The sequence below is a fragment of the Aspergillus versicolor genome (assembly GCF_001890125.1).
Source record: "Aspergillus versicolor CBS 583.65 unplaced genomic scaffold ASPVEscaffold_1, whole genome shotgun sequence".
Lineage (NCBI taxonomy): Eukaryota > Fungi > Ascomycota > Eurotiomycetes > Eurotiales > Aspergillaceae > Aspergillus > Aspergillus versicolor.
This window is the reverse complement of record NW_024467524.1, coordinates 4811001-4833651: the sequence shown is the minus strand read 5'-3', so window position 1 is coordinate 4833651 and position 22651 is coordinate 4811001. Positions and strand designations below refer to the sequence as shown.

The following is a 22651-nucleotide window of genomic DNA, read 5'->3' as shown; positions in this document are numbered from 1 at the left end:
GACCTTTACTCTATTTAGTGGTTATTTCATGTGCATTAATACCAAGAGAATCATAAAGTATACCACTCTATACGCATCACATACTTATAGCTAACTCCATCAGCAACAATGTCTCGCCACCCACGAAGCTGGGATCATCGGTTTTATTAGGACTGCCAGCTTAGGCGAGGTAAACAGCCAGAATAGCAGGGTCTGGATTACTAGCTACTCAAATGGAACCTAGTGGAAGCACCACTTTGTTATAGGGTTCCGTGTAAGCTAAAGTCAGCTATAGGAATGGGTCAAGGGCTGATACTATCCTCGATGGCGCAACGGCTAATAGATGCCTTGGGCATCTGAGAAATAAACAAAGCAAGCTCTGTCACGCGGAGCAATGGGGATCTCGGAAGGGCTATAGCCACGGGGTACGGGGGTTCCTCTGTCATTTCATGAACCTCCTAGCAACACGAGCCGGGAGAAATCTGGGCCTTGCGTGGAATCTCAAAAGATACTAGGTACTCAGATCTCAACGAGTTTTTGGGAAAGGACACTTGGAGAAAAGCATTACCGGTTGGCCTTCCTCTACCTTATTTGTAGCTGGAAGGCTAACACACTGCCCAGGCAATACTCGACATGACCAGTAGACCTGATTATACGCTGACACTTATCACTGAAAGAATTATCCACTATGAAAGTCTGCTTTCGATTGCTATTGAACTCCAGCTTTCCCGTCAATAGTCGGCCTATATCTGACAGATCAAATGTCATACCGCTGTGTGACCAGTCCAGTCGACGGATCCAGGGCTTGCTTGAACAGGCGATTCCGTCGAGCTTTCATGTTTGCTTGATGGGATTGTACTCGATTGTCCGACTCGGTCATCGTGGACATTTCTTGTAATCCTGGAAGTTCAGTTAACCGCTGGAGCCTGGTGCAACAATGTACTCAACGACTGAGATATTCTTGTTTAATTGGGGACCTGATATCTACTACGAGACGACAACATATATGGCTGTATGGCTATTCGATGGTGGCTGATATAGTCACCCAAGCCCGTTTAGACTTTAGCATCACAAGCCATTCTATGCCTCCTGCACGCTTCCAATATTGCCCCGGACTATAGCCTCAAACGAACTGACCCCTTATCGGTGTTACTTTGTCTGTGTTTATATATTTGGTTCCCGATGAACAGGAAGAGCTACTCTTGTTCTTCGCATCTCATTCTCCTCATCGCTCTGCGCATTGTACAGCACCGCCAACCCTCAAGGCAAGATGCGTTTCCTTTCAGTGCTCTCCGTCCTGGCTTCGGCCTCTGTTAGCGTCCTTGCACAGGAGACCGCAACTTCCACTGGCACCTCCACCCCCAAAAACGGCGGAAGTAGCTGTGATGCCCAGAAGTACGTCTCCAACACACTCTACTATAGATCCAGGCTAACATTACACAATAACGCAGTATCCTGGACGCTTGTGTGGAATCCATTCAAGAGCAGGTCGACGCCTGCGGCCCTAATGAATGGGATTGTCTCTGCGAGCAAACCAACAACATGTTAACGTAGGTTACATACCTTTCTGTCCTAGCATCCATATTAATCAAAGAACCGAGGGCAGATGCTACAATAACTGCCCCAACGATGGCAGCCGCACCGGCATCCAGCAGCAAAGAATCTCCTACTGCAACGCCGCAGGCACGCTCTCGACTAGCAGTACACGTCCAGCTACAAAGACCGCGACTGCGACATCGGATGCCTCGTCGACAAGCGACGGGGCTGCTGCGTCGGCGACAGCGGACGATGCGGCGTCAAGACTGGAGATTGGATTGGGCGCAGGATTTGGGGTTGGACTGGCTGTTTTGGGTGGGTTTGTGTAGATAAGTTTTGATACTGGGGTTGGGGTGGTTTATATCCGCTGGCTAACGCTGGCAAGGGAGCCTGGTGTAATAATAAAGGCCGTTAAACTATAAATTGACAGATCGTGTTGAACAGCCTGGATGATCCCTGTTATAGTTGAGACGGTCAGTGCACAGGACAACGAAACTCAGGCACCCAGGCTGCAGCTGACTAAGAGATCGACCAACTGCTCCTAAGCTAATCGGCGTGCCAAGTGGACTAGCAGCTGTGATGGGCCGATGGTTCGTGCGGACTGAACTGAGCAGTTGCCAGCTGAAACAGGATACGAGACAGGTGTGCGTACACTGCAGCACATGATGTAAGAGAACAATCGATTGTCCGGCCATGCGCAGAGAACCGTGGATGGGGGTGTCAACACGCCGGACACTGCGCTTGTTGAATGCCTAGAGAGCGCGAGCCCGTGAGGTCATGATTACAGGCAGTTGGGAGACAAAGACCAGTCTGGGCCCGATTTGCGGCCGATTTGACGTGTCAGGAAACCTGCTCAGGCTGGCAGCACAGCCGCCCAATCAGCGGGCGCCCCCTCTTCGCTCCCATTCAGTCCCAATTCTGGGCGAGTCGTCAGTCGTCACCCTGATCTCCCATTGTCCGTTCGCGCTCCCAGCATTCACTCTGGCCTTGTTGTCTTACTCTTCGCTCTCCTTCTCCCAGCTTCTTCATACTCCCATCCCCCTTATCCTCATCCTCTCTCATCCTCCCCCCATCCCCAGTCCCTGGACGGACTCCTCTGCACCGACTCGGCCTGCGTTTGTCGTCTGCCTGTTCCTATCTTTCTATCTCTCCCTGTTATTAATAGACCCCGACCGTTTCTTGTTTCTTGCCGCCCAAACGCCGCCCGTGGTTTCCGGTACTCCCTGACTCCCGGCTGCATGTGAGTTGAGGAGATCCCATCCTGTACTCTCCGACTCGACTGCTATCCTTACCTCGCATGCTTCTGCTATCGTGCACCTGTATCTGCTTTCTATCTTCTGCTATTCGCTTCGAAACCTTGCTTTTTTAAAATATAATATCTTTTTATTCCAAGTTGTATTGCTTTTTATTCCGTTTGGGCCCCAGCTCCTTCCCCCTTGCTGTCTGTTGCTGTCTGTCGCTGTTCGCTGCCGGTCGCAAACGACGCCCGACGGATCTGCGCCAAACGCTCACTCCTTGGGCCACTGGACGCCTCATCATTAACCTTCCTTCCGATCGACATCGCGAGTTTCGCATGCACCGGTGCATTGTCTTGACACTCGCAAATTAATTCTATTCTTCTCCCCCTTCTAATTCTCGCTGTCCCTCCCGGAATTCCCCTCTTCTTTCTGAGACAGGTCGTGTCGCATCGCATCCCTGCATTGCTTCCGCCTGGATTGCTCGCTCCTCTCCTCCCCCCTTTGCCAAAACAACTCGCATGGCATGTTTCGTCTGCTCCCTTGGTCCTCTTCTATCGGGGGGGATAAGGTAATGGCCAAAGAGGTCAAAATGCTCGCCGCGCCTCATTGCGCCCCTCCCTCTGTCAGCGGCTTCACGCTGCCCCAGTTGAAGCGCAAGCGATCCGATTCCAACGATTCAACTACCAGTCGCGATGCTCCGGTCGCAACAAAACTACGAACAGACGATGCACCTTCGAAACAAATACCCTTTCAACAACAACCACCACCACCCTCTGCGACCAAAGATGATGCGACCACCTTGCCAACCGAACGTTTGAGCGATCAGGCTCCCGAGCGCGTGCCAGATTCGCCACCTCTGCTGCCTGATGGTGGTGGCTCTGATCCATCCGAGGTCCCGTCGCGCGACAACCAGAAGGCCGCTGTGCGCAAAGTCGATGCAGACCGGCTGCGCGAAACGCTAGAAGCCCAGATCAGCCTCGAGGTGCTGCTGAAACATAACGAACTTCGGTTGATCGATCAGGAGATCGCCAAATGTCAAGTTGCGCTGGAACAACTGCGCCGCTGCGCGGAAATCCCCTACCCTGGGTCTCAAGCTACTGGCGTATCGCAGTCTATGAGCAGTGGGACTGGAATGTCAGTATGGGCTCCTGGAAATGGACCCGCACCGATCTCTCCAGCACCCTGGGGTGTCGCAAACGGCCCTTACACCCGTCACTATTCGCGATGGTTGTTGCCAGACCCGCGTTTCGATGGTGGCGAGGTCGAGCCGGCAACACTGATGGGCTTTGGCATGGCGACTCCTCTGGAAGGTCGTTCGACGCGCGGAAACCCAATCGATACTGGCTATCTGGCTGGCAAGTCTACAAGGCCTCAAAGGGGATCATCCACTGGGACGAAACTCCAGTCTTTGCCCAGTGGCTATCCAGCTCCGAAAGAAAGAGCTGGCCCCATGATTATCCGACGAAAGTCTGATAATGTTCTTGTCAAGTTGGTTTGCTTGGATTGCCGCAGGGACAATTTCTCTAGTACTCAGGGCTTCATCAACCATTGCCGCATTGCCCATAACCGCAACTTTGCGAGCCACGATGCCGCGGCAGTCGCGTCCGGGGAGCCTGTCGAAGTAGATGACGCTGGTGCCGTTGTCAGTGGCAAGAATGAACCTCCTTCCACTTCACTCGCGCCCGGTTTTGTTCATCCTCTCATTCGCTCTGCTCATGTTATCGAGCCAACACCGCCTAGAGCATCGTCTACGTCGGAATCATCCGATAGTGCAACTCAAAAACCGTCTTCAGAAAACAGCGGTTTACAAACGGTGGAAACACCTCGTACTTTGTCTCACACACCGAGAGGCCCGAAGACCCCTACGATAGCAAAAACGCCAAACGATGCATTCACTGCTTCGGATGATACCCCTCATTTATCATCTTTGATGAAACTTCGAGGCGTTGGGCTCGATCTTGGCCAGTTGGTTGGTGATGCAAAGACCACAGTGGATCTCGAAGGATACTTTTCGGAGGAAGGAGAGTCGGAGTCTGAGCCAACTACACCGTCCGCGGAGGTGAAATCCAATAAGCCACTTGCGACTCGTGCTGGGCGACAGCCCATGCGCACGACAGCTTCACAGACAGCCTCTGAGCGCCCTGACGGCCACAAGGGGATCGAAAGACCCAATCACCAGCTGCCCGCGCTGGAGACGTTAACGCCTTCACGACCGCAGGCGCCCTACCAGTCTCCTTATGCGCCAACAGGCCCTCAGATGAATGTGCTGCGGGAAGTTGATGGAGTCGACTTGAGTCCAAATACTGTGGAGTCCAATCAAGCTCCAAGTCTTGTGAGTGATGATGACGAGTTTGAAGCGGCATCTGACTCGGACAGCCCCGGCCCTAGCTCGTCTGAGGCTGGGGATGGAGACGACTTCAGCCTCATTGATGTGGAGGACGACGAGGACACGACGGGCTCGACCACCACTAGTGATTCAAACCCGAAGCCAGATGTTGGATTGGGAAGTGCCGGCAAGCCCCTGCAGCATGGAAAAGTGAGAAAGAAGGGACAGTATATTCAGCCGTCCGTTGTCCCGTTGAATCGAGGGAAAGACGAGAAACGCGTGAGCTTTGTTAGTCCGGGCTCGAGCCCGAGTAAGGACGAGAAGGATGGGAAGCGATCTCCTGAACGATAAAGATAGATTTCTCTACTATTGTTTGAAGATCTAAGCTGGTCGAGCGAGACCTAGCTCTTTCTAGTTTTTACTGTGTATCTCTTATCTTTCTCCTGTGTATGAAATGATACGTTAGACCTCGCTGAGGCTCTTCACTCAGCGTTGCTGAGAATATGGTTCACATTATTACGATTCATGATGTATTAAACGCGCAAGCAGATTGATATTAACCCAGGTTATCCCCCCAATACAAATCAACGGAAGCCGAAAACAGCAGACAAATAGCCTTCATAAATCACCTTATAAGTTGTGGTGCGTAGAGCTTGAGCAGATGGCTCAAGTCATCAAGCTCCAGTCATGGGCCGTTGATCCGCACCAGACTCCCAGCAAAACAAGCCCACCACAACCTTACCTAGTACTTGGTACCTTCATAAACCCATAAATCCTAAAACAACTCAACAACCAACTAAACTAAACCAAACTAAAAGATGGATCTAAGTCTCAACCCTACAACAATATCTCTATCTACATTCAAAACCCTCTTAGCCTCATACAAAGCTACCGTGAAGACCAAAACGCGGTCCAAAGCGCTCGGTAAAGCCTCATCGAAGGGGAAGAAGCAGAAGAAGGGCCCGAGCAAAAAGCGCGCCGCCGACTCTATAAAAAATGAGGGAGATGACGAGCACGAGGACGGGCTAAGTCAAGACGTGAAGCAAGAGGTAGACGCGCAGGTTAAGGAGTTTGAGGCGCTTGATGAGTGGCGGTATGAGTCTCTCCCGGGACTCGTTGAGGCGAGGATTCAAGGGAAAGCCAATGCCGATAGTGAAGAAGGAGAAAGGAAAAAAGGGGATGCTCTTTCCAAAGACGAGGTTGTTAAGTTGATGGAGTGGAAGCTGTATGTTCCTCCTCCGGCCCCAGATATCCAGGTACAATTTTTAACGAAAGGCCTGCAGAAAACACGGTGTTTACCGCCCGACCCTGTTAGGCATGATAAAATCAAACCAAGAAAAGAGTATCCAAAGCGCAACGCGCGACGCGTTTTCTCTCATCCAGCAGGAGGAGGATGGTAGTGCTTCTGGACTCGACTTTCAGGGTAATATCCAGAAAGGTCTGGATGCCCTGACCGCGCCGTTGCGGGGCGTCGGGCCTGCGACGGCGTCGTTGATTCTGTCTGTTGGGTCGGCAGATGTCCCGTTTTATAGCGATGATGTATTTCTTTGGCTTTGTGTGGGTGTTTATCCGTCTACTTCCAATGCGGCTGCGGCTGAGGAGGAAAAGAATGGGAAAGATGGAGGAGAGCGAAGCAAAGAGGTTCGGCCGAACGGGGAGTTGAATGTCAAGTACAATATCCCCGAGTATAAACGTCTTTGGGATGCAGTGCAGAGGTTGCGGGCGAGGCTGAATGAGGAGGCTGGTGAGGATGAAGGCATCTCGTGTGCGGATGTGGAGAGGGTGGCATTAGTGGTTAGGCACTTTGATCAGTCTGGCCTTCAGAACGAGGCAATGGATAGAGAAGACGTAGAGGATGGGAAGAGGAAGAAGAGGAGGACGCATCATGAGTAGGATACTGTATTTCTGTAATAGCATTCACTATCTACCACGAAACAGTCTGGTAGTACACATGTAACAGTCTCAACAGATTGTGATTATAAATAATAAAAGTATATCGTCAACGCTAACAAATGACCCGCCTCGCTATGCAATAAAACAAATATGTGGTAAGGGTGTCTCAATATTATGCCCGTGATAGTTCCTCTTCCATCATAAGAGCGAGCTCATCGTCATCAATACTCGAGACAGTATTTTCGGCCGCATCTTTTCCATTTCCAGCTTCTAACCAGTTGTATTTCTTGCTTTGCAGGGACTTGAGTGCTGCACGACGCTCTTCTTCAGATGGAGGCTGGGCAGCGGGAGCTTCATTTTCTTCGGTCAAATCAATTGTTACAGCTCGATGACTGTTTTGCTGTGTAGCCGGAGCAGAAGGTTGAATATTGCCGTTAAGCGTTTTGTCAGATTGCAAGTGCACCGGATTTTGTGGACGAGGCGGCGGCACAGCAGCGTGGCCGATTATCTGATCCAGAACAGAGGCTGACATTCGCGGCCGCTTGTACCCAGCTGGGATGGAATCAACAGTGGGGACACGTTTTTCCACTTGGATTTCATACAAGAGGGCGTTGTACAAGGTGCTGACAGCGTGAAGTTTGCCCCTCCAATCGGCTGCTTCCTTCTTATATTTCTCGACGCGGGCCTGGTGCCTGGATGACACTCGTCGAATCATTGCATTCTCTTCACGAAGGACCTGTTCCGGTACTTTCCCGTTGTGGTCCAGCTTTGTATATTGCAGTAGCGACCTCTTGTACTGGTCCCGCTCGCGTGTAATCTGGGAGAGTTTGGTCTGTAGACTCAAGATCTCATGGTCTTGTTTCTCTTTCCCCACAGCGACGCATTTGACATGCATTCCCGGAGATGAAGGAATATATCCTAGCGGTCCTCCAATGGCTGGGTACGGTGAGGTGTATTCGGGCTGCTTTCCAACTTGGAAGATTTCGCGAGTCGTGGTGGAAAGAATGTCCTGCTCGTTCAGAAAAAATCGTCCCTTTGTCGATTCGCTTACTCCAGGCGTGCTGGTTCTCGGTGTGCCCAACGGAGGCTCGACAGTGTCGTCTTCGAAATCGGGTATTGGATTATGGGGCAATACCAACGGCAGGTCAACTCCACTTCCAAACAAGTTATCAAAGGTGTCGAAGAAAGAGGCAGGTGATTGGAGCTCCGAATCGGTGGTAAGCGACGGCGTCTCAGGATATTCCAACTGTTGTCGTTTCTCAGGCAGAAATTCTTGCGACTCCTCTGCGGTTCGTTTGCGGGAGAAGAGAGAACCGAGTTCTGGAATGGTAGAATCAAACAGCGGATCGAATAAATCCTGGCCCAAATCAATAGTGTTGTTTTGGGTTTCAAATCCTTCCAGGCCGGTTTCTTTGTCCCTCTGCTCTATCCCATCGGTCGCGACGGCGGCATCGGCCGGTTCATGTTCATTATCGAAACAGTCATGTTTCTCATCCTGTACGGAATTTTCCCGCAGCTGAAGCCCAGGGGAAGGTGTAAGCCCCAGATCATTCACATGTAGAGAAGGAGTATCCATAAGAGCGAGAGACTCTTGAGGAGCGGGAAAACGGGCAGAGGACCTGAGGGAGGTAGAGTTACCTTCAACCACGTCTCTATTCATCGCCAGCCAGTCACAGGTACAGTGATCGTAAATCACGCGTCTGTTTGCCTCTTCGTTTGAATCACGATTCAGTCACTCCCTACCTATTTTCCAATCTGGACCAACGTCTCGACGGATAGTCACACTGACAACAGTATGCCTACCGGCAACGCGGGGGTGTTTAAACCACAAAACTGGCCATATGATAGATAGATCAAGTAAATCAAAGCCAGAACTTGATATGCAACAGCTGGCAGAGATGGTGTGAGAAGAAACGAAGGGGTGGAGGGAGTCATCTCGAAATGTACTTTTTCGCACCGCTTGCCCGACCGCTCACGTGCGGTGTGCATGCCAGGCACAATTTAGACCCCTCAGGCATAAAACCGGCAGGATCCCAAACGGCTCCAACCACTGCAACATCAAGTTGTAAGCGAGAGCCGCGAACTCGCCTTCCAACTCCCAATCCTCAGTGTTGGATACCTAGTCAACATGAGTGTTATTCTATGTACCGGTGAGTTCTTTCGGCATGCCTAGTGCGAAAAGTTTCGCATCTCGAGAGCACTGAACTGACATTGTTTGGCAATCTAGCGGGCTATGACCATACTATCCGGTGAGTTTTATCTTCAGCTCAAGAAACACAGTATCTAACAAGTGTTAGATTTTGGGAGGCTCTATCTGGTATATGCTCGCGCACAATACAGCACCCCGACTCCCAGGTAAACCGCCTTTGCATTACACCTGACAAACGATATCTCGCGGCTGCCGGTCACAGCAATGTGAAACTATACGACATTAAGTCCACGAACCCGAATCCGGTGATGACCTTTGAAGGCCACACAAACAATATCACCGGCGTTGCGTTTCATTGCGAGGGAAAGTGGATGGTTACCAGCTCTGAAGATGGCACTGTAAAGGTATGGGACACAAGGACTGGCAGTTTGCAGCGCAATTATGCGCACAAAGCTCCGGTGAATGATGTAGTCATACATCCAAACCAAGGAGAGCTTATCAGCGGTGACCGCGCTGGTATTGTCCGAGTATGGGATCTCGGAGAGAGCGTCTGCACTCATCAATTGATCCCAGAGGACGATGTTGCTGTGCATAGTGTCAGCGTCGCCAGTGATGGGTCTCTACTCTGTGCAGGGAACAAGAAGGTATGATGTTTTTGTGTGTGAAGCCGTGTTCTTTTGGCTGATTTAATTCTAGGGAAACGTGTACATCTGGCGAATGATCCAAGAGGCCGAAGTAACTCGCATTGTTCCGATTTGTACCTTCCAAGCTCACAAGGACTATCTCACTCGTGTTCTCCTATCTCCCGATGTCAAACACCTGGCAACCTGCTCTGCTGACCATACTGCAAAAGTATGGAACCTCGACCTGGACTACCCCCCGGCGAAAATGGCCATTGCATCGGCCGCTCGGTCAAAAGCCAAATCGCCATCCATAACAGAATCGAAACCAACGTCCCCGTCTCCTGTGGGAACCGAGAGCCAAAGCGGTTCAATGCAGTTTGAGAAGGGCAGAGCAGACAGCATTCCATTCCACTTGCTCAACGGGACCCCGCCTCCTGGAAATCCTGTTGAACCGCCACCTTCATTCCCCGTACAGCCTGACGGCCCTCCAATGGACCCGAACACCGGCACACTTTTCCTAGAAACAACACTAGCAAACCACCAACGGTGGGTCTGGGACTGTGCGTTTTCCGCCGATTCTGCGTACTTGGTCACTGTGTCTAGTGACCACTATGCGCGGTTATGGGAGCTGGCGTCCGGCCAGATAATCCGTCAATATAGTGGACATCACCGCGGGGCGGTATGTGTTGCACTAAATGATTATTCGGAGCCCCGTTAGGTGGTCTACGGAACTCAGTGGATACTACTGCCTTCATCTCTCTTTTCATAGTATGTTTTCGTTATGGGTTAGCATGGCGCACGGGTTTGACGATAGTCGGAGGCTGGTTTTGCCTATATCTTGGAGTTCAGGCCTGCGAGAACTATAATGACTGTCAGAATTCCCTCTTTCTTCCGGGTCTTTGTTTGATGCTTGTCTATCCAGTCCTACATCTTCTGGTAAGCATGTAAACTGCTGGCATGTCAGGAACAGCTATGTCTGTTACGGATGCTGTCTTAATTTGCATTTCAACTTGGCATTTATTGCTGAGGGAAATGGTAATGCTGAAGGAGGCTAGTACACATATTTATTGAATGCATCCAAACACAACGCCTTGTCAATAGTAACAAAATTCCTCTGGATAAATATAAGTCATGAACATGACAAAACGGGAGGGCAGGCCGTCTGACCGTATAAAGCGTCATGGTGTTCGCATAGAAAGTCGACTCGAGGGGGATAATCATACATGCAATACCCACATAACAGCGCCTTTTAGCCAAAAATCTGGGCCGAGTAGCCAAGAATATGAACTCGCAAAAAGAAAGCATGCAGCATGCATGCACACAAAACACGACCGACCGACCGACCTTACTCCTGCACCATACGAAGAATGAAGTTCACCACAACAGCAGCGAGCAGCGAGATAGCCAGGATGGTAGGCCCGAATCGATCATCAATCCCGCTTTGGCCTCGTTTCCGAATGCTCTGGGCCCGCCAATGGAATGTAACAAGGGCATATATCATGGCGGCCATGGCAATGACAGTGAAGAGGCCGGCAGAGATGCGTCCGATACGATCTCCGAAGTTGAGCAGACCCACTGCCAATCCGCCGAGGATGACAGTGAAGTTGAGCCAGGAAAGGAAGGTTCGCTCGTTGGCGAAGAAGACCTTGGGCTCTACGCGGGTAGGGAGGGCAATCCTTTTGCCTGTGTTTCGGGAGGTTAGCTCACAGCTGCGGGGCACAGATTCTGGGTCAGGTGTTAAAGTACGGACCGGGAGCTGTTTGGAGGAGCGGTTGGCTGGACATTTTGTGCGGGGTGAGGAGGTGAGGTTGAGGTGCTTGGAGCTGCGAAGTAAGGGAGCTTTGGTTGGAGGAGGATGGTAAAAATGTGCGAAACGAGAGGAGATAATGGATAAATAAGGTACCGGGTGCAATTAACCAAGCTAAAAGATCTTCGAAGTGACGGGACTTCTAGAGGCTTGCGCCGTGGTGGGCATCACAGATGGGGCCGTTCGATGCTCTCACGGATTTAGCCCGAAGTAGCTCTTCTGCCGCAGTTAGCCGCCTGCAAGCTACCCACGTGCCCCGGATGAGCTCATTGTATGGCTGCCTCAGGCGCGGAGCGGATTATTATAACGCCGGCGGCGCTGTCTGTTGTGACAAGCAACGCGCTAGTCTATAAGTAGCAATCCAGCTTCTGGCTTGTCCTTATCAGGAATAGCGTGGAACAGACTCGTCCATATTGGACCAACCACTAGTCGCGCAGTCGCGGCCATGATGGCTTGAGTGTCTCTCTCTTGCATCAACAAGACCCCGATCCTTCTCCCTTGTCGAGCTACCTGTCTGTCAATCCTCGCCATTTCATCCCTGTATACCTTCTCTCTTAGGTAAGTGCGATCTCTTTTCCCCAGATTGCCGCCCTGCCTTGCGGTGTCGGCCCACATTCCTCCCCCACAATCGTGGTCTTTGGCTCTGCCCAAACATTGAAACGCAACGTCACTTTCTCAAGTCAACATCAACAGCTGTACTAACTGCTCTGTCGCAAGATTCACCAACAGTAATACGAAGCCTTCTTGCGAAATTTAGCACTCACAATGGCCGTCGAGACCGCTCCTACCGTACGTAAACACAAATTTCGCCTTGTGTCTTCCACCAACGCGTGTCATTTCCCGCTAACGTTCTGTCTCAATCCTAGCCGGTCCCTATTGATGACTTGACCAAGATTGCCACAGAGGTGCGTCCCTGAAACCTCTCGACCGACGCCAGACCAGTGCAATGGACTCTTCTGAGTCGGCAGCTGCATTCGAGACATTCGGCTAACTTCTCATAACCAGGCCTGTGATACTGCGCTTGGAAAAGCCGAGGGATACGAACACACCCAGGTTGGAACATGGAACTCCGAGATCATTGTACGTCTCAGCCCCTGGCCGGAGTTTTCAGAAAAAGACACCGTCTAATAAGTTACGCTCTCAGAACGGCATCCTCAAGGCCCTCATTACCGCTACCACACCCTCCACACCTAACACCCCGCCTCCATTCCGGTTCACCGTGAACAGCACCATCGTGCAACAAGGCTTGATTGATAAATCCTCGGCAGCGGACGGTTCGGCCGCCAACACCGGAAAACGCGGTATGCACTCTGCCTCCGGTGCTTACTGGGACGTCAACCGCGATGGAATGTGGACCTTCAAATACCCCGCCGCCGAAGCCAAGGGGCTGGACGTCGTTGTGAGTGTGACATGGTTTGCGCTGGGCTAATCGCCGTTTACGAAAACGCAAATAAAATAGGAGAAAGGAAAGAGCAGCTATACCATTTCTAGTTTCGTCATCTTGTTAGCTATATGAGCCTTTGATGCGTTGTGAACTGATTTTCTTTCCTGCATTGGAGCGGGGTGCATTTGCCTGACGCGAGCTTTATTTGTATGTTATGCTTCGGTTATGGCTATATACCACTGATATGCAGCAAGGAAATCAATATCGAATTGAAAGTTCAATCAATCAAAGAACCCTAGGTCAATGAACCTCTCAAAGCTCCAATAATCCTTCTTGGTCCCCTTTCCATCCAACGTGTCATTCCCCTCAAATCTCGCAGACCAGTAAGCACTGCCCTGCGTATACTGTTCCCAGGTTGCCAGCCCAGCCTTCACGTTCCTCTCCCTCAGCGCAAAACTGTTATTATATGCCGTCTGGATCGCCCACTCGCCAACGAAGACCGGGATCGACCCGTCGCCAGACTTATTCTCCGCATCAGAAAGCATATACTCGGGCAGATTCTCGGACGTCGTATTCCTGCCCTCGAAGTAGTAATTGTGCATGTCAAAAACGACATTCTCGTCCGCAGTGAAATTCCCTTTCCAGTAATCCGGAAGCTTGAAGCTCTGAAACATCACAGGGATATCACCAACCGTCAAATCTTCACTCTCAGCTTCACCCTCCCTCGTCCTCACCCTCTCCAGAACGGCCCTCCAAAACTTCACAAGATACGCCGCCGCAGAATCCGATACCGCTGCGGGGGTCCCAAAAGCACTCATCCCCAAATCACTTTCCTTATTCCGATCCGTCGGCTCATTCATAACCTCAAACGTAAACGCCCTCGGGCGACTAGAAGCCGCAATAAACTCCACAGCCCTATCAACAACATCCAGCGAGTGACCCCACGCCGTCTCATTATAGAACCACCCCCAATGCCCCACCGCCTCGCCGATATCCAGCCCATTCAACCCGCCAGGCAGACTGTGGACGTCGATGATAATGTGCATGTCGTACCTGTCAATCGCATACTCCGTTATCCGGCGGAGATGCATTGTCTGGTTTCCCGAGTAGAGGCCCGAGCCGGGGAGGTTTATCCAGGCTGCGTAGGTGGTGGGGATGCGCAGGAGGGATATCCCCGCGGCGGCGAGGGTGTCGATTGTAGATGTTGTGATGAAGGTGGAGTAGCGATGTTCGAGGACTGAGGAGCATTGAGCCGGGCCTAGGGATTGGCAGAGTGTCCATTCATCCGGGGCATTGGGGGCGTGTGTTTCCCAGAAGGTGGTGTCGAGGGAGGCTTCTTGGACGAGCCACCCGCCTAGGTTCACGCCGGTGGATTTGGTGGTTAGCCAGTTGAAGCGGGGCTGGGGTTGTTGTTTAGAGGGCTTTGAGAGGGTGGTGGTGGTGGTGGCTGTAGTGCATATTGCCAGGAGGGTTGTTATACTAAAGAGGGCTCGCATGGTGTCGAAGGTATGTGTATGAGATGAGGGATTATGTGGGATTTAAGATGGGATATGTATTGGGCTTTATAAGGTTGAAAAACCTACTTGTACTAGAGCTAGAAATCTGCGGTTATGTGGACGATCTTTATACTACGGACGACAGTATATCTAGGATATCCCGTACCCTGAAAGTAACTACCCCGAGGTTATATTGTCAAACTGCACGGGAGCTATGCATGAACCAATGGGGGATTCTTCGGGGTGCAGAATCCGGGTTGTGGGGAAAACAGACAGGATATTAATGCCTGTTCACGACCCTAATTCATATGTGATGCTAATGGGAATTGACGGGCCGTTTGGATGTCGATCTCTCGGAATTTCCAGACTTCGGTAAAGACAACCCCGAACTCAAGGCTGCAATCCGGAAGTCCCGAACGGAGGCTATCTAGCTTATTTCGACTACTGCACGGCTGGGACTCGAGATAACTTTAGATGTCAAAAGAAGGTATTTGCATGTAGCCATAACATCGTAACTAGTCAGTAGTATATACTTGACTGCAGAAATATAAAATTCCACCTACAGCCGTCTAATAATAAAAATCCAATCCAATCTATGATAGCGCCCTTCCGGTATTTCCTTTATATCCTTTTATGCATCTAGGAGAGCCTTTTCCGGTTTGTTTGTATGTTTGCGTATATATTGATGATTGCTAAAGATGACTCCTACCACTGGTATGTACAGAATGGATACCAGGATAGCCGAGTGAAATTTATCGGTGGTCTTCCGTTGGAGTGCGAGAGTGGGTGGTCGTCTTCTCCATCTCGGGTGTGGCAGCGCCGGTGGCAGTTCCTGTAGAACCCTCGGAGTGCTGTTTAAGCTGTTTGCGAGCCTTGCGTCCACCACAGCAGGCGGCACAACAGGAGCCAAGCTCGACAATGAACGCAAGAAGATTGAAGGCGGCTGCGATCCACATAAACGCCAACATACGGTTGCCGAGTTCGGCTTTGATATTGAGCTCGTACGCATCGCCAGCGAAGACATTCTTGAAGATGACGAACATAACCGTTGCGATGGCGGCGGCGACAATCGAGAAAAGGGCGGTTAGGAACGTGATAATCGCAAAAGGAAATGCGCGCAAGAAGATGAAGGTGCGGCGACGGTGCACAGGGTGGTTCCGGTTAACTGCTGCGTCGGGAGAGATGGTCTGGGGTGGGCGTGACGAAACGGCAAGCGGAGACAGAAAGATAAGAATGAATGTGAGGACAGCCGAAGTGAGGAAGAGACCAAACATCCAATGAGAGGCTTTTTTGGCCAGGTCGAGGGCGTCCGTTATATCGGAGGGAAGAGCAACTAGAGCGAGTTAGTGATACAGTTCGGTCATAACCAAAAAAAAAAAGAAAAGAAAAGAAAAACGTACTGGAAGCTCCCGCGAGCAATTCGCTTAGAATGATCTCGATAGGATTGAACCAATACAACGTTTGCGGCTTTGAGCAGAAGGTGATGCCCTCATCATTGTAACCCTCGCAGAAATTCCACAAGCCAACCTGGTAGAAGTCATGGAGACCAATGGATCGAGCAATACTGTTGATGAAGCGGGCATTGGGCACACCGAGCGGGATGATATTGGACAGATCGATTTTCATAAAATAGGTTTCTCGCAAGACAGGCTTATTGGAGACATTGGCAATGAGGACGAGGACTAAGAATATCCAAGCGATGAGGTGGATGAATGAGCGAAGGAGGCGATGCGTGAGTGTTTTCCTTGGACTCCGGCCGTAGACGGGTCGTCCAGAGGTCTTGCGAAAGCGAGGAAGCACCGCCATAGACCCTGGCTGGCGGTTGCAGACTGGACGGAGGGGGTATCAATATTCGAAACAGGGCGATATAAATACGAAATCGGTGGAGGAACGGAGTACGAGTTGGACGGTTGGAACGCAGGTTGACGCAGAGTAACAGAGTTGGCAATCCGTACGGTCGGATGACGTTAGCAGGGTCCTGGGTCCAGCAGGCGAGATGAAAATGACAAGCGAGTAAAGATAGGAAAATACTGAACCAGGGAGCAAGGCCAGGACGGTCGGAGAGGACCTGGTGAACCAGGGTGGTGAAGGTGAAAGTTTGCCAGTTGGGCTGGGGCTGGTGGCCAAACTGCCGCTTGAGAGCGCGATCTCCGTCAATAGTCGTGTCGGGCCTCGACCCAGCGCATCCACACACCCGGCCGGTGATGATGAAGCCCGCTGAATTGGCTAGGGATCTTCGGCTGATCCTGGGCTAGTTACGAGAAATCAACGCCCCCCAAGGCCTGATACTGGCACCTGGGAAGTCGCAGCTCTCCTAACTCCTTTAACTCCTTACTCCTTTTACTCGCGTTCTAATCTTAGGAGCGAGGGCTGAAGACTCCTCTCCCCACTGACACACCTTGTCTGCAATTAACTACGCCAGTCCCACCGCGAGTCCAGCATCAAAAATGTGGTAACCTGGCGAGTCTGGACCAATAGCGCTGGCTCCACGGTGGCTGGACTGCCGCTGTGGGCGACGTCATCGGCGGCTGCTGCACCCATGGGGGGGGCGCTGATTGGCTGGAGTTGCGAGATCTTGCTAGTGGGAGTTTGGCTCAGTTAGTGCGTGTAAGCCTGTCAGATTTCTGGTTAGCGCAGCCACACTGTTCCTCAGGTCCGTCTCCTCGTTGTGCTCGTCTCCTTGGCCTCTGACGTTGTTTCTATTTCTTTTCTCTGTCTGCTGTCCGCTGTCTTTTTTGGTTTATTGCATCTGCTTGTTTATATTTACTCTCTGCACCATGAGAGTCACCTATCTGCTGCCGTTCCTGGCCGCTGGTCGGGTACTCTCGCAGGACGACAGCGATACCAGCACTGCTACCAACACCCGCGAGCAAGACATCTCCCAATCGCTCGCTGACATCGCGAGTGCCATCTCGACCACAATCGACGATGCCACCGTCCCGACCGGTGACTACATCACATATTCATCCACAGTATACCTTACAGACGATGGCACTGTTGCCGGCTCAACGGCCGTCCAGGTGACGGGGACCCCCGGCAGCAACGAGACAACCGCTGCCAACGCCACTGTCACGAGCACATCCGACTCCGTGACTGTGCTGATGGGTGGGCAACAGACAACCCTCACGGGAAATTCCACGGCCAACTCCTCCACGTCCGCTACTCCAAGCCCGTCCTCGACGCCGGTCGTCAACACCCAGCCCTGCAATGGCTACCCCGAATTTTGTGACCGGAAATACTCCAATATCACGATGGTTGCTGCGCACAACAGCCCGTTCGATATCAAGGGCAATGTGGCTGCGAACCAAGCGCTGGGGGTAGAATACCAGTTGGACGACGGAGTTCGAATGCGTACGTATATCCGGTGAGGACAATAGGAATGGGAGCTAACGGTCTAATTATAGTGCAATTCCAAACCCACTACATGAACGACACGATGTACCTCTGCCACACAAGCTGCGATATGCTCAACGCAGGGACACTTGAAGACTACCTCACCACCGTTGTCCAATGGATGAGGAAGCACCCATACGACGTTGTCAGTTTTATCATCGGGAACTACGACCAAGTCGACCCCGGAAATTTCACAGGGCCTATCGAAAGGTCCGGGCTGATGGATTTGGTGTTTACTCCGCCCATGGTGCCGATGGGTCTAAACGACTGGCCGCCGCTGGGTAACATAATCCTTAGTGGCAAGCGAGCTCTTGTTTTCATGGATTATCAGGCCGACCAAAATCGCTTCCCGTGGATGATGGATCAGTTTTCACAGATCTGGGAGACCCCCTTTTCTCCTACAGATCGACAGTTCCCCTGCAACGTCCAGCGTCCGCCCGGCTTGGCTCCACCGGACGCTCGCAAGCGGATGTACATGGCCAACCATAACCTCAATCTTGAGTTTAACATTGCGACCCTTAACATACTTATCCCCAACACGGCCCTGCTTAACGAGACCAACGCCGTCGAAGGCTTTGGTAGTCTTGGAATGATGGCCGAAAACTGCACTAGTAAGTTCTGTCACTGTCCGTCACTAGCCAGCTACTAATTGATTTAGCCATGTGGGACCGTCCTCCCAACTACCTGTTGGTTGATTACTACAACGCAGGCAGTTTCAACGGGTCCGTCTTCCAAGTTGCGGCCAACATGAACAATGTCTCATACGACCGAAGCTCGTGTTGCGGCACCCTCTCTGCGGGCTCCACCGTAGTACCTGGAGCCATGATGAGTGTTGTTGTTATGTTTGTCGGAGCTCAGCTTCTCAGCTCGGTATTTTAAGCCTTATCAAGTTGATCTTGTACTGTATATATGATCTATGATAGAAGTATATCTATAATTCATGATGAGATGACTTTCGTACATACATTGCACGTATCTTCAGTAACTACGCCCTACTAACCTTGAACCCTCCCGGAACCTGCGTCTGGAAAACACCCAAGGGGTCATACTTTTCCGCAACAGCCTTCAAAAACGCCAAATTCTCCTCCCCGTATCCCCGCAACGGATCCTGGCTCTCCGCCGCATAATTCAGATAAACAAACGGCGAATCTCCACCAACAGACCTCGCAAACCCATCCAACTCATCCACGAAGGTCTTCCCAATCCAGTCAAACAACGGCGTATCCTCAGCATCATCCCATATAAACCAGAGCAGGTCCACTGAAAACAAAACCCTGTTAGTAATACATAATACACCGAAATAACATAGAATGAAGAGCTTTCACATACAGATATAATTCCCCTTCTCATCCAACCCGAGCACATTTCCCCCCTTCTTCCTCCCAATCTCCGCAAAAAGACCCGGCAGTGGCTGGTACATGCTAATGATAGACCAGTTCTCGCTGCGGGCAGAGCTCTTCGCCTCCTCGATCATGCGGTCCTGGATGGCGACTGCTTTGTGCAAGATGGCCGGGTTATTGGCGAAGCTTAGAGTGAAGAATTTCCTAAACACATTACTCAGTTACTGCCTAACATAAATCGACTGGGGATGATATTTTGGGGAGGGGGGGGAACATACTGCAACCCAGCCTCAGGCTCCAACTCGCCCGTCAAATCCTCCAAATCGGTGAAACGCATGGAATCGGATATATTGCGCATGTTATAGAAGTCGCGAAATGCATCCGGATACGCCTCGGGCTTTGTATACACCAGCGAGTTCGCAATCACGGGCACCCCCAGCTGCGAGTTGTAGTTGTAGATCGGGATCAGGGAGGCAGAGGGGTCATTGCGGATGTTGTTGGTGAAGCGCACCTGGGCGTCGATCTGGGCGGATACGGTGGAGGCATGGTCGTAGGCGACGACGCCGCCCCAGATTGAGGCTGGGGGTTGGGAGAAGGCTTGGAGGGTGAAGCTGGTGACGATGCCGAAGTTGCCGGAGCCGCCTTTTAGGGCTTGGAAGAGGTCTGGGTTTTTGGTTGGCGATGCGGTGGTTATTTGGCCGGAGGGGAGGACGATCTATGCTTTATGAGTGGGTGCTCATTATAGATATTAAGTAGGAGGGATATACTTCGAAATCAACCACAGAATCGCAGGTGAGTCCATACTGCGCGCTGTGGAACGAGTTCCCACCCCCAGTGATGAACCCACCGACGCCGACGGTTCCTCCTCGTCCGCCTGGGACTGCGACTCCGTGTTCGCCTAGGGCTTTGTATACGGACTTCCATCTCGCACCTGGCTGGACCGACGCAGTTGAAGATTCAGGGTGGTAGACGGTGCGATTAAGCATAGAGAGGTCGATCGTGACTGCGTAGTCGGCGTTGGTCGAATCAAGCACAGTGCTGTGTCCTCCCGAGCGAACGGCAAACTGGCATTGTGGCGAGTCATCGTTTGAGTCGACAAGGGTGGAAAGAGTCAGGGAGACGTCTTGTGCTGAGCGTGGTTGAACGATGCAGGCTGGGTAGAGCTCCTGGATGTCGGTTCGCCAGTAGGAGCCAAGCGAGTGGTGGTATGCATTATCGTTGGGATAGAGGACTTGGGTGCTGAGAGATGTATTCCTTAACGCGGTGCACTATTTTTTCCCTCGTTAACAAACCCATCGCAACGATATTGGATTCGATTATCTTGCATACACAAGCAGAGACAGACCCATCAGCCGGACACGTTCTCGAGACGCCATCCAGCACCGAAACAATCCTATACGGACAGACCTTCATTTGGACGCAGGGAAAGGAAAGAAAGAAAGAAAGAACGAAAGAAAAGAATCTTCAGCGGGGCCACGAACTCCTCATCGCCATCCCGATCGATTTGATTTATTTCAACAGCCCAAGCCCTTTCCCCGCTCTCTACAGATGATACGCAGTCGCGCTGGCAAACCATCGTGATAAGCATGCTCCATACTCAAACAAGACAAGACGGTGCATAAGCCGCATGGTTAGTGTCACACTGAGACGGAAATCAGACCTGTAGGAGGCCGCTACTTGAGTGTGGGGGCCTGAAACTCTGGTTATACTTTGGCCGCTGCAGCTTGCTGCAGCTGGCACAGGCGTTGACAAAGCGAGCTTGAATCAGTGGTGTGGACGGTGAATCAGCAGTAAATTCAGCCGAAAATATCCCGAGCTTTCATTCCGTCATTCTGTCAAATGTCAAGTCGCTGTTGGAATTAAGCGTTGAGAGATGGAGAAGCCCTAACTGGATACCCGCAAGTTTAATTCAACTTCGGTTATCAAAATTATATATAAATTTTATATAAGTTGATAAATCAGCAATTAATCATTAGACTAAGCAAGTACTAAACCTTTGCTAGGCTAATGATCTGACTAAACCCACCGAAAGACACCATATTTACAGGCTGAGGATCTATACTAGACTTCTAGTACCATGGTCCACAAACGTGCAATCCCATTCAGCCAAAATGACGTACATGGACAACTCTAATTCTTGCATTTCATTCAGGCCGTGTCATGCAAAATCTGGGGAAGTCCAAGTTTGACGTGGGTGGCACTCTTGGTACCATGGGATGCCTGCTTATCATACGAAACCATGGACATCCACTCTAACAATTCCATTCTTAGACTACCCAGAATCGGGCTCCTGAAAAATTATAATAATTCATATTTCAAAAACCATCGCGGGTATATGGTATATAGCTCTAAGCACATCATCTCGCATAACGGCTATGCAAAAGCAATCTATAAAGCACAAAGTCGCAGACCAAGGGAAATAAGCAAGCCCGTTCTTATACCGGATTCCGTGAATATGGCGGCGGTGGCGTTTCAGCCCGCTCCGGCGCAGGTGGTGGAGCAGTCCTGGTTGTAGTTCTGGAAGTCGTCAAGGAAGTCGCAGAATCATGGCGCGATGTAGATGCTGTATCGCTAGAAGGACGAGGCGAGGATGTTCTCACCGGAAGAAGCGCAGTTGTAGATCTCGTAGGACTGGAAGTTGTTGTATCAGCAGGCGTCCCAGGCCTAGGCGTCGAGGTCGTAGTCGTAGTCATATCTGGAGAATAACTCGGTGCAGGAATCGTAATCATCGGCACCATCGGCGGAGCAGTTCTCGTTGTCGTTTGCCCGGCATCTGCAGGGACAGCTTGTGCGGCATGTACAGCTATTCGTACAGGCTCAGGCGGGGCACACCTTGTGGTTGTATCCCCGGGTGTATATGGAGGGAGAATAGGGGTAGGTGGACGCCGTGGGTGGGTGATATTCGTTCTGTGGACGCGACTGTTGGGATCATGTAAAAGACGGCCGCCTCTCGCCGCTGTAGCAGATTTGTGACTCCCCCCTCTATTAGATTTGACGATTAGGACGACTGTTACACAGATTATGATAGCCGCAGCTGGAATCATTAACCCGATGAGTAGTGATTTGGTGGAACTGCGAGTACCGTCGGTCTCGTCGTCGTCGTAGTAATACCGTCGTGGTTTGAGAGAGCCGGCGTAGGAGGATGGGACAGGAGTGGTTTTTGGGGCTATTAGGTTTAATATATCGATTGGTGATGCGCTGACACTTGTTGTAGCTGGAGCTGGTTAGCAGGTGTTGTATATTAGGGCTTGGTGGCTATGCACTATGGCAACTCATACCCAGCAGCGCGCCGACCGACAACCAGGACACGCGGAGATTCATAATGATTAAAATCGGAAATCCAGGGAAAATATCGGCCAAGCAGACATTTTCTCTGCAGTTAAAGAACTTGGGCAGTTCTTGTTGTTTAATAGTCCGGGCTGTTCCTGGGCGCTCCATGTGGGGTTAGCGTACGCGAAGGTGGCTGAGGCTCTTCTTGCAGAGCTCA

At 51.2% G+C, this 22651-nt stretch overlaps 11 protein-coding genes across 11 annotated transcripts; 5 read left to right on the top strand and 6 right to left on the bottom strand.

The window, feature by feature from the left end:
- Positions 1-1063: 1063 nt before the first annotated feature.
- Positions 1064-2103, top strand: ASPVEDRAFT_302118 (GPI anchored serine-threonine rich protein). The gene is made up of 4 exons (XM_040810334.1): positions 1064-1374; positions 1431-1529; positions 1586-1830; positions 1901-2103. Exons 1-4 carry the CDS (start codon positions 1250-1252, stop codon positions 1912-1914), a joined length of 483 nt encoding a protein of 160 aa, XP_040663401.1. The 5' UTR covers positions 1064-1249; the 3' UTR covers positions 1915-2103.
- A 1239-nt stretch (positions 2104-3342) lies between these two features.
- Positions 3343-6972, top strand: ASPVEDRAFT_120852 (uncharacterized protein; the record flags this gene model as incomplete). The annotated part of the gene is made up of 3 exons (XM_040805829.1): positions 3343-5367; positions 5898-6304; positions 6363-6972. 3 exons carry the CDS (start codon positions 3343-3345, stop codon positions 6970-6972), a joined length of 3042 nt encoding a protein of 1013 aa, XP_040663400.1.
- Positions 6973-6991: 19 nt separating this feature from the next.
- Positions 6992-8891, bottom strand: ASPVEDRAFT_302151 (uncharacterized protein). The gene has a single exon (XM_040810336.1). It carries the CDS (start codon positions 8630-8632, stop codon positions 7145-7147), a length of 1488 nt encoding a protein of 495 aa, XP_040663399.1. The 5' UTR covers positions 8633-8891; the 3' UTR covers positions 6992-7144.
- Positions 8892-9100: 209 nt separating this feature from the next.
- ASPVEDRAFT_119905 (WD40 repeat domain-containing protein) lies at positions 9101-10462 on the top strand (the record flags this gene model as incomplete). Its single annotated transcript, XM_040805750.1, has 4 exons — positions 9101-9122; positions 9200-9221; positions 9270-9765; positions 9818-10462. 4 exons carry the CDS (start codon positions 9101-9103, stop codon positions 10460-10462), a joined length of 1185 nt encoding a protein of 394 aa, XP_040663398.1.
- Positions 10463-11089: 627 nt separating this feature from the next.
- On the bottom strand, positions 11090-11572 carry ASPVEDRAFT_184573 (putative vacuolar transporter chaperon Vtc1; the record flags this gene model as incomplete). Its single annotated transcript, XM_040808926.1, has 2 exons — positions 11495-11572; positions 11090-11427 (listed from the first exon to the last, which is right to left on the bottom strand). The coding sequence occupies exons 1-2, from the start codon at positions 11526-11528 to the stop codon at positions 11090-11092; spliced, it is 372 nt and encodes a 123-aa protein (XP_040663397.1). The 5' UTR covers positions 11529-11572.
- Positions 11573-12316: 744 nt separating this feature from the next.
- Positions 12317-12980, top strand: ASPVEDRAFT_49596 (dynein light chain Tctex-type family protein; the record flags this gene model as incomplete). Its single annotated transcript, XM_040814188.1, has 4 exons — positions 12317-12340; positions 12418-12456; positions 12557-12631; positions 12696-12980. The coding sequence occupies 4 exons, from the start codon at positions 12317-12319 to the stop codon at positions 12978-12980; spliced, it is 423 nt and encodes a 140-aa protein (XP_040663396.1).
- Positions 12726-14495, bottom strand: ASPVEDRAFT_37050 (uncharacterized protein). The gene has a single exon (XM_040811373.1). It carries the CDS (start codon positions 14429-14431, stop codon positions 13217-13219), a length of 1215 nt encoding a protein of 404 aa, XP_040663395.1. The 5' UTR covers positions 14432-14495; the 3' UTR covers positions 12726-13216.
- Positions 14496-15183: 688 nt separating this feature from the next.
- ASPVEDRAFT_118999 (SUR7/PalI family protein) lies at positions 15184-16237 on the bottom strand (the record flags this gene model as incomplete). Its single annotated transcript, XM_040805657.1, has 2 exons — positions 15184-15764; positions 15832-16237. The coding sequence occupies 2 exons, from the start codon at positions 16235-16237 to the stop codon at positions 15184-15186; spliced, it is 987 nt and encodes a 328-aa protein (XP_040663394.1).
- A 971-nt stretch (positions 16238-17208) lies between these two features.
- Positions 17209-18703, top strand: ASPVEDRAFT_118855 (uncharacterized protein; the record flags this gene model as incomplete). The annotated part of the gene is made up of 3 exons (XM_040805645.1): positions 17209-17782; positions 17836-18435; positions 18483-18703. The coding sequence occupies 3 exons, from the start codon at positions 17209-17211 to the stop codon at positions 18701-18703; spliced, it is 1395 nt and encodes a 464-aa protein (XP_040663393.1).
- Positions 18695-20692, bottom strand: ASPVEDRAFT_37046 (FAD-binding oxidoreductase). The gene is made up of 5 exons (XM_040811372.1): positions 20494-20692; positions 19932-20432; positions 19443-19879; positions 19154-19368; positions 18695-19084 (listed from the first exon to the last, which is right to left on the bottom strand). Exons 1-5 carry the CDS (start codon positions 20575-20577, stop codon positions 18810-18812), a joined length of 1512 nt encoding a protein of 503 aa, XP_040663392.1. The 5' UTR covers positions 20578-20692; the 3' UTR covers positions 18695-18809.
- Positions 20693-21490: 798 nt separating this feature from the next.
- On the bottom strand, positions 21491-22523 carry ASPVEDRAFT_146970 (uncharacterized protein). Its single transcript, XM_040808108.1, has 2 exons — positions 22443-22523; positions 21491-22378 (listed from the first exon to the last, which is right to left on the bottom strand). The coding sequence occupies exons 1-2, from the start codon at positions 22483-22485 to the stop codon at positions 21600-21602; spliced, it is 822 nt and encodes a 273-aa protein (XP_040663391.1). The 5' UTR covers positions 22486-22523; the 3' UTR covers positions 21491-21599.
- Between the last annotated feature and the right edge of the window lie 128 nt (positions 22524-22651).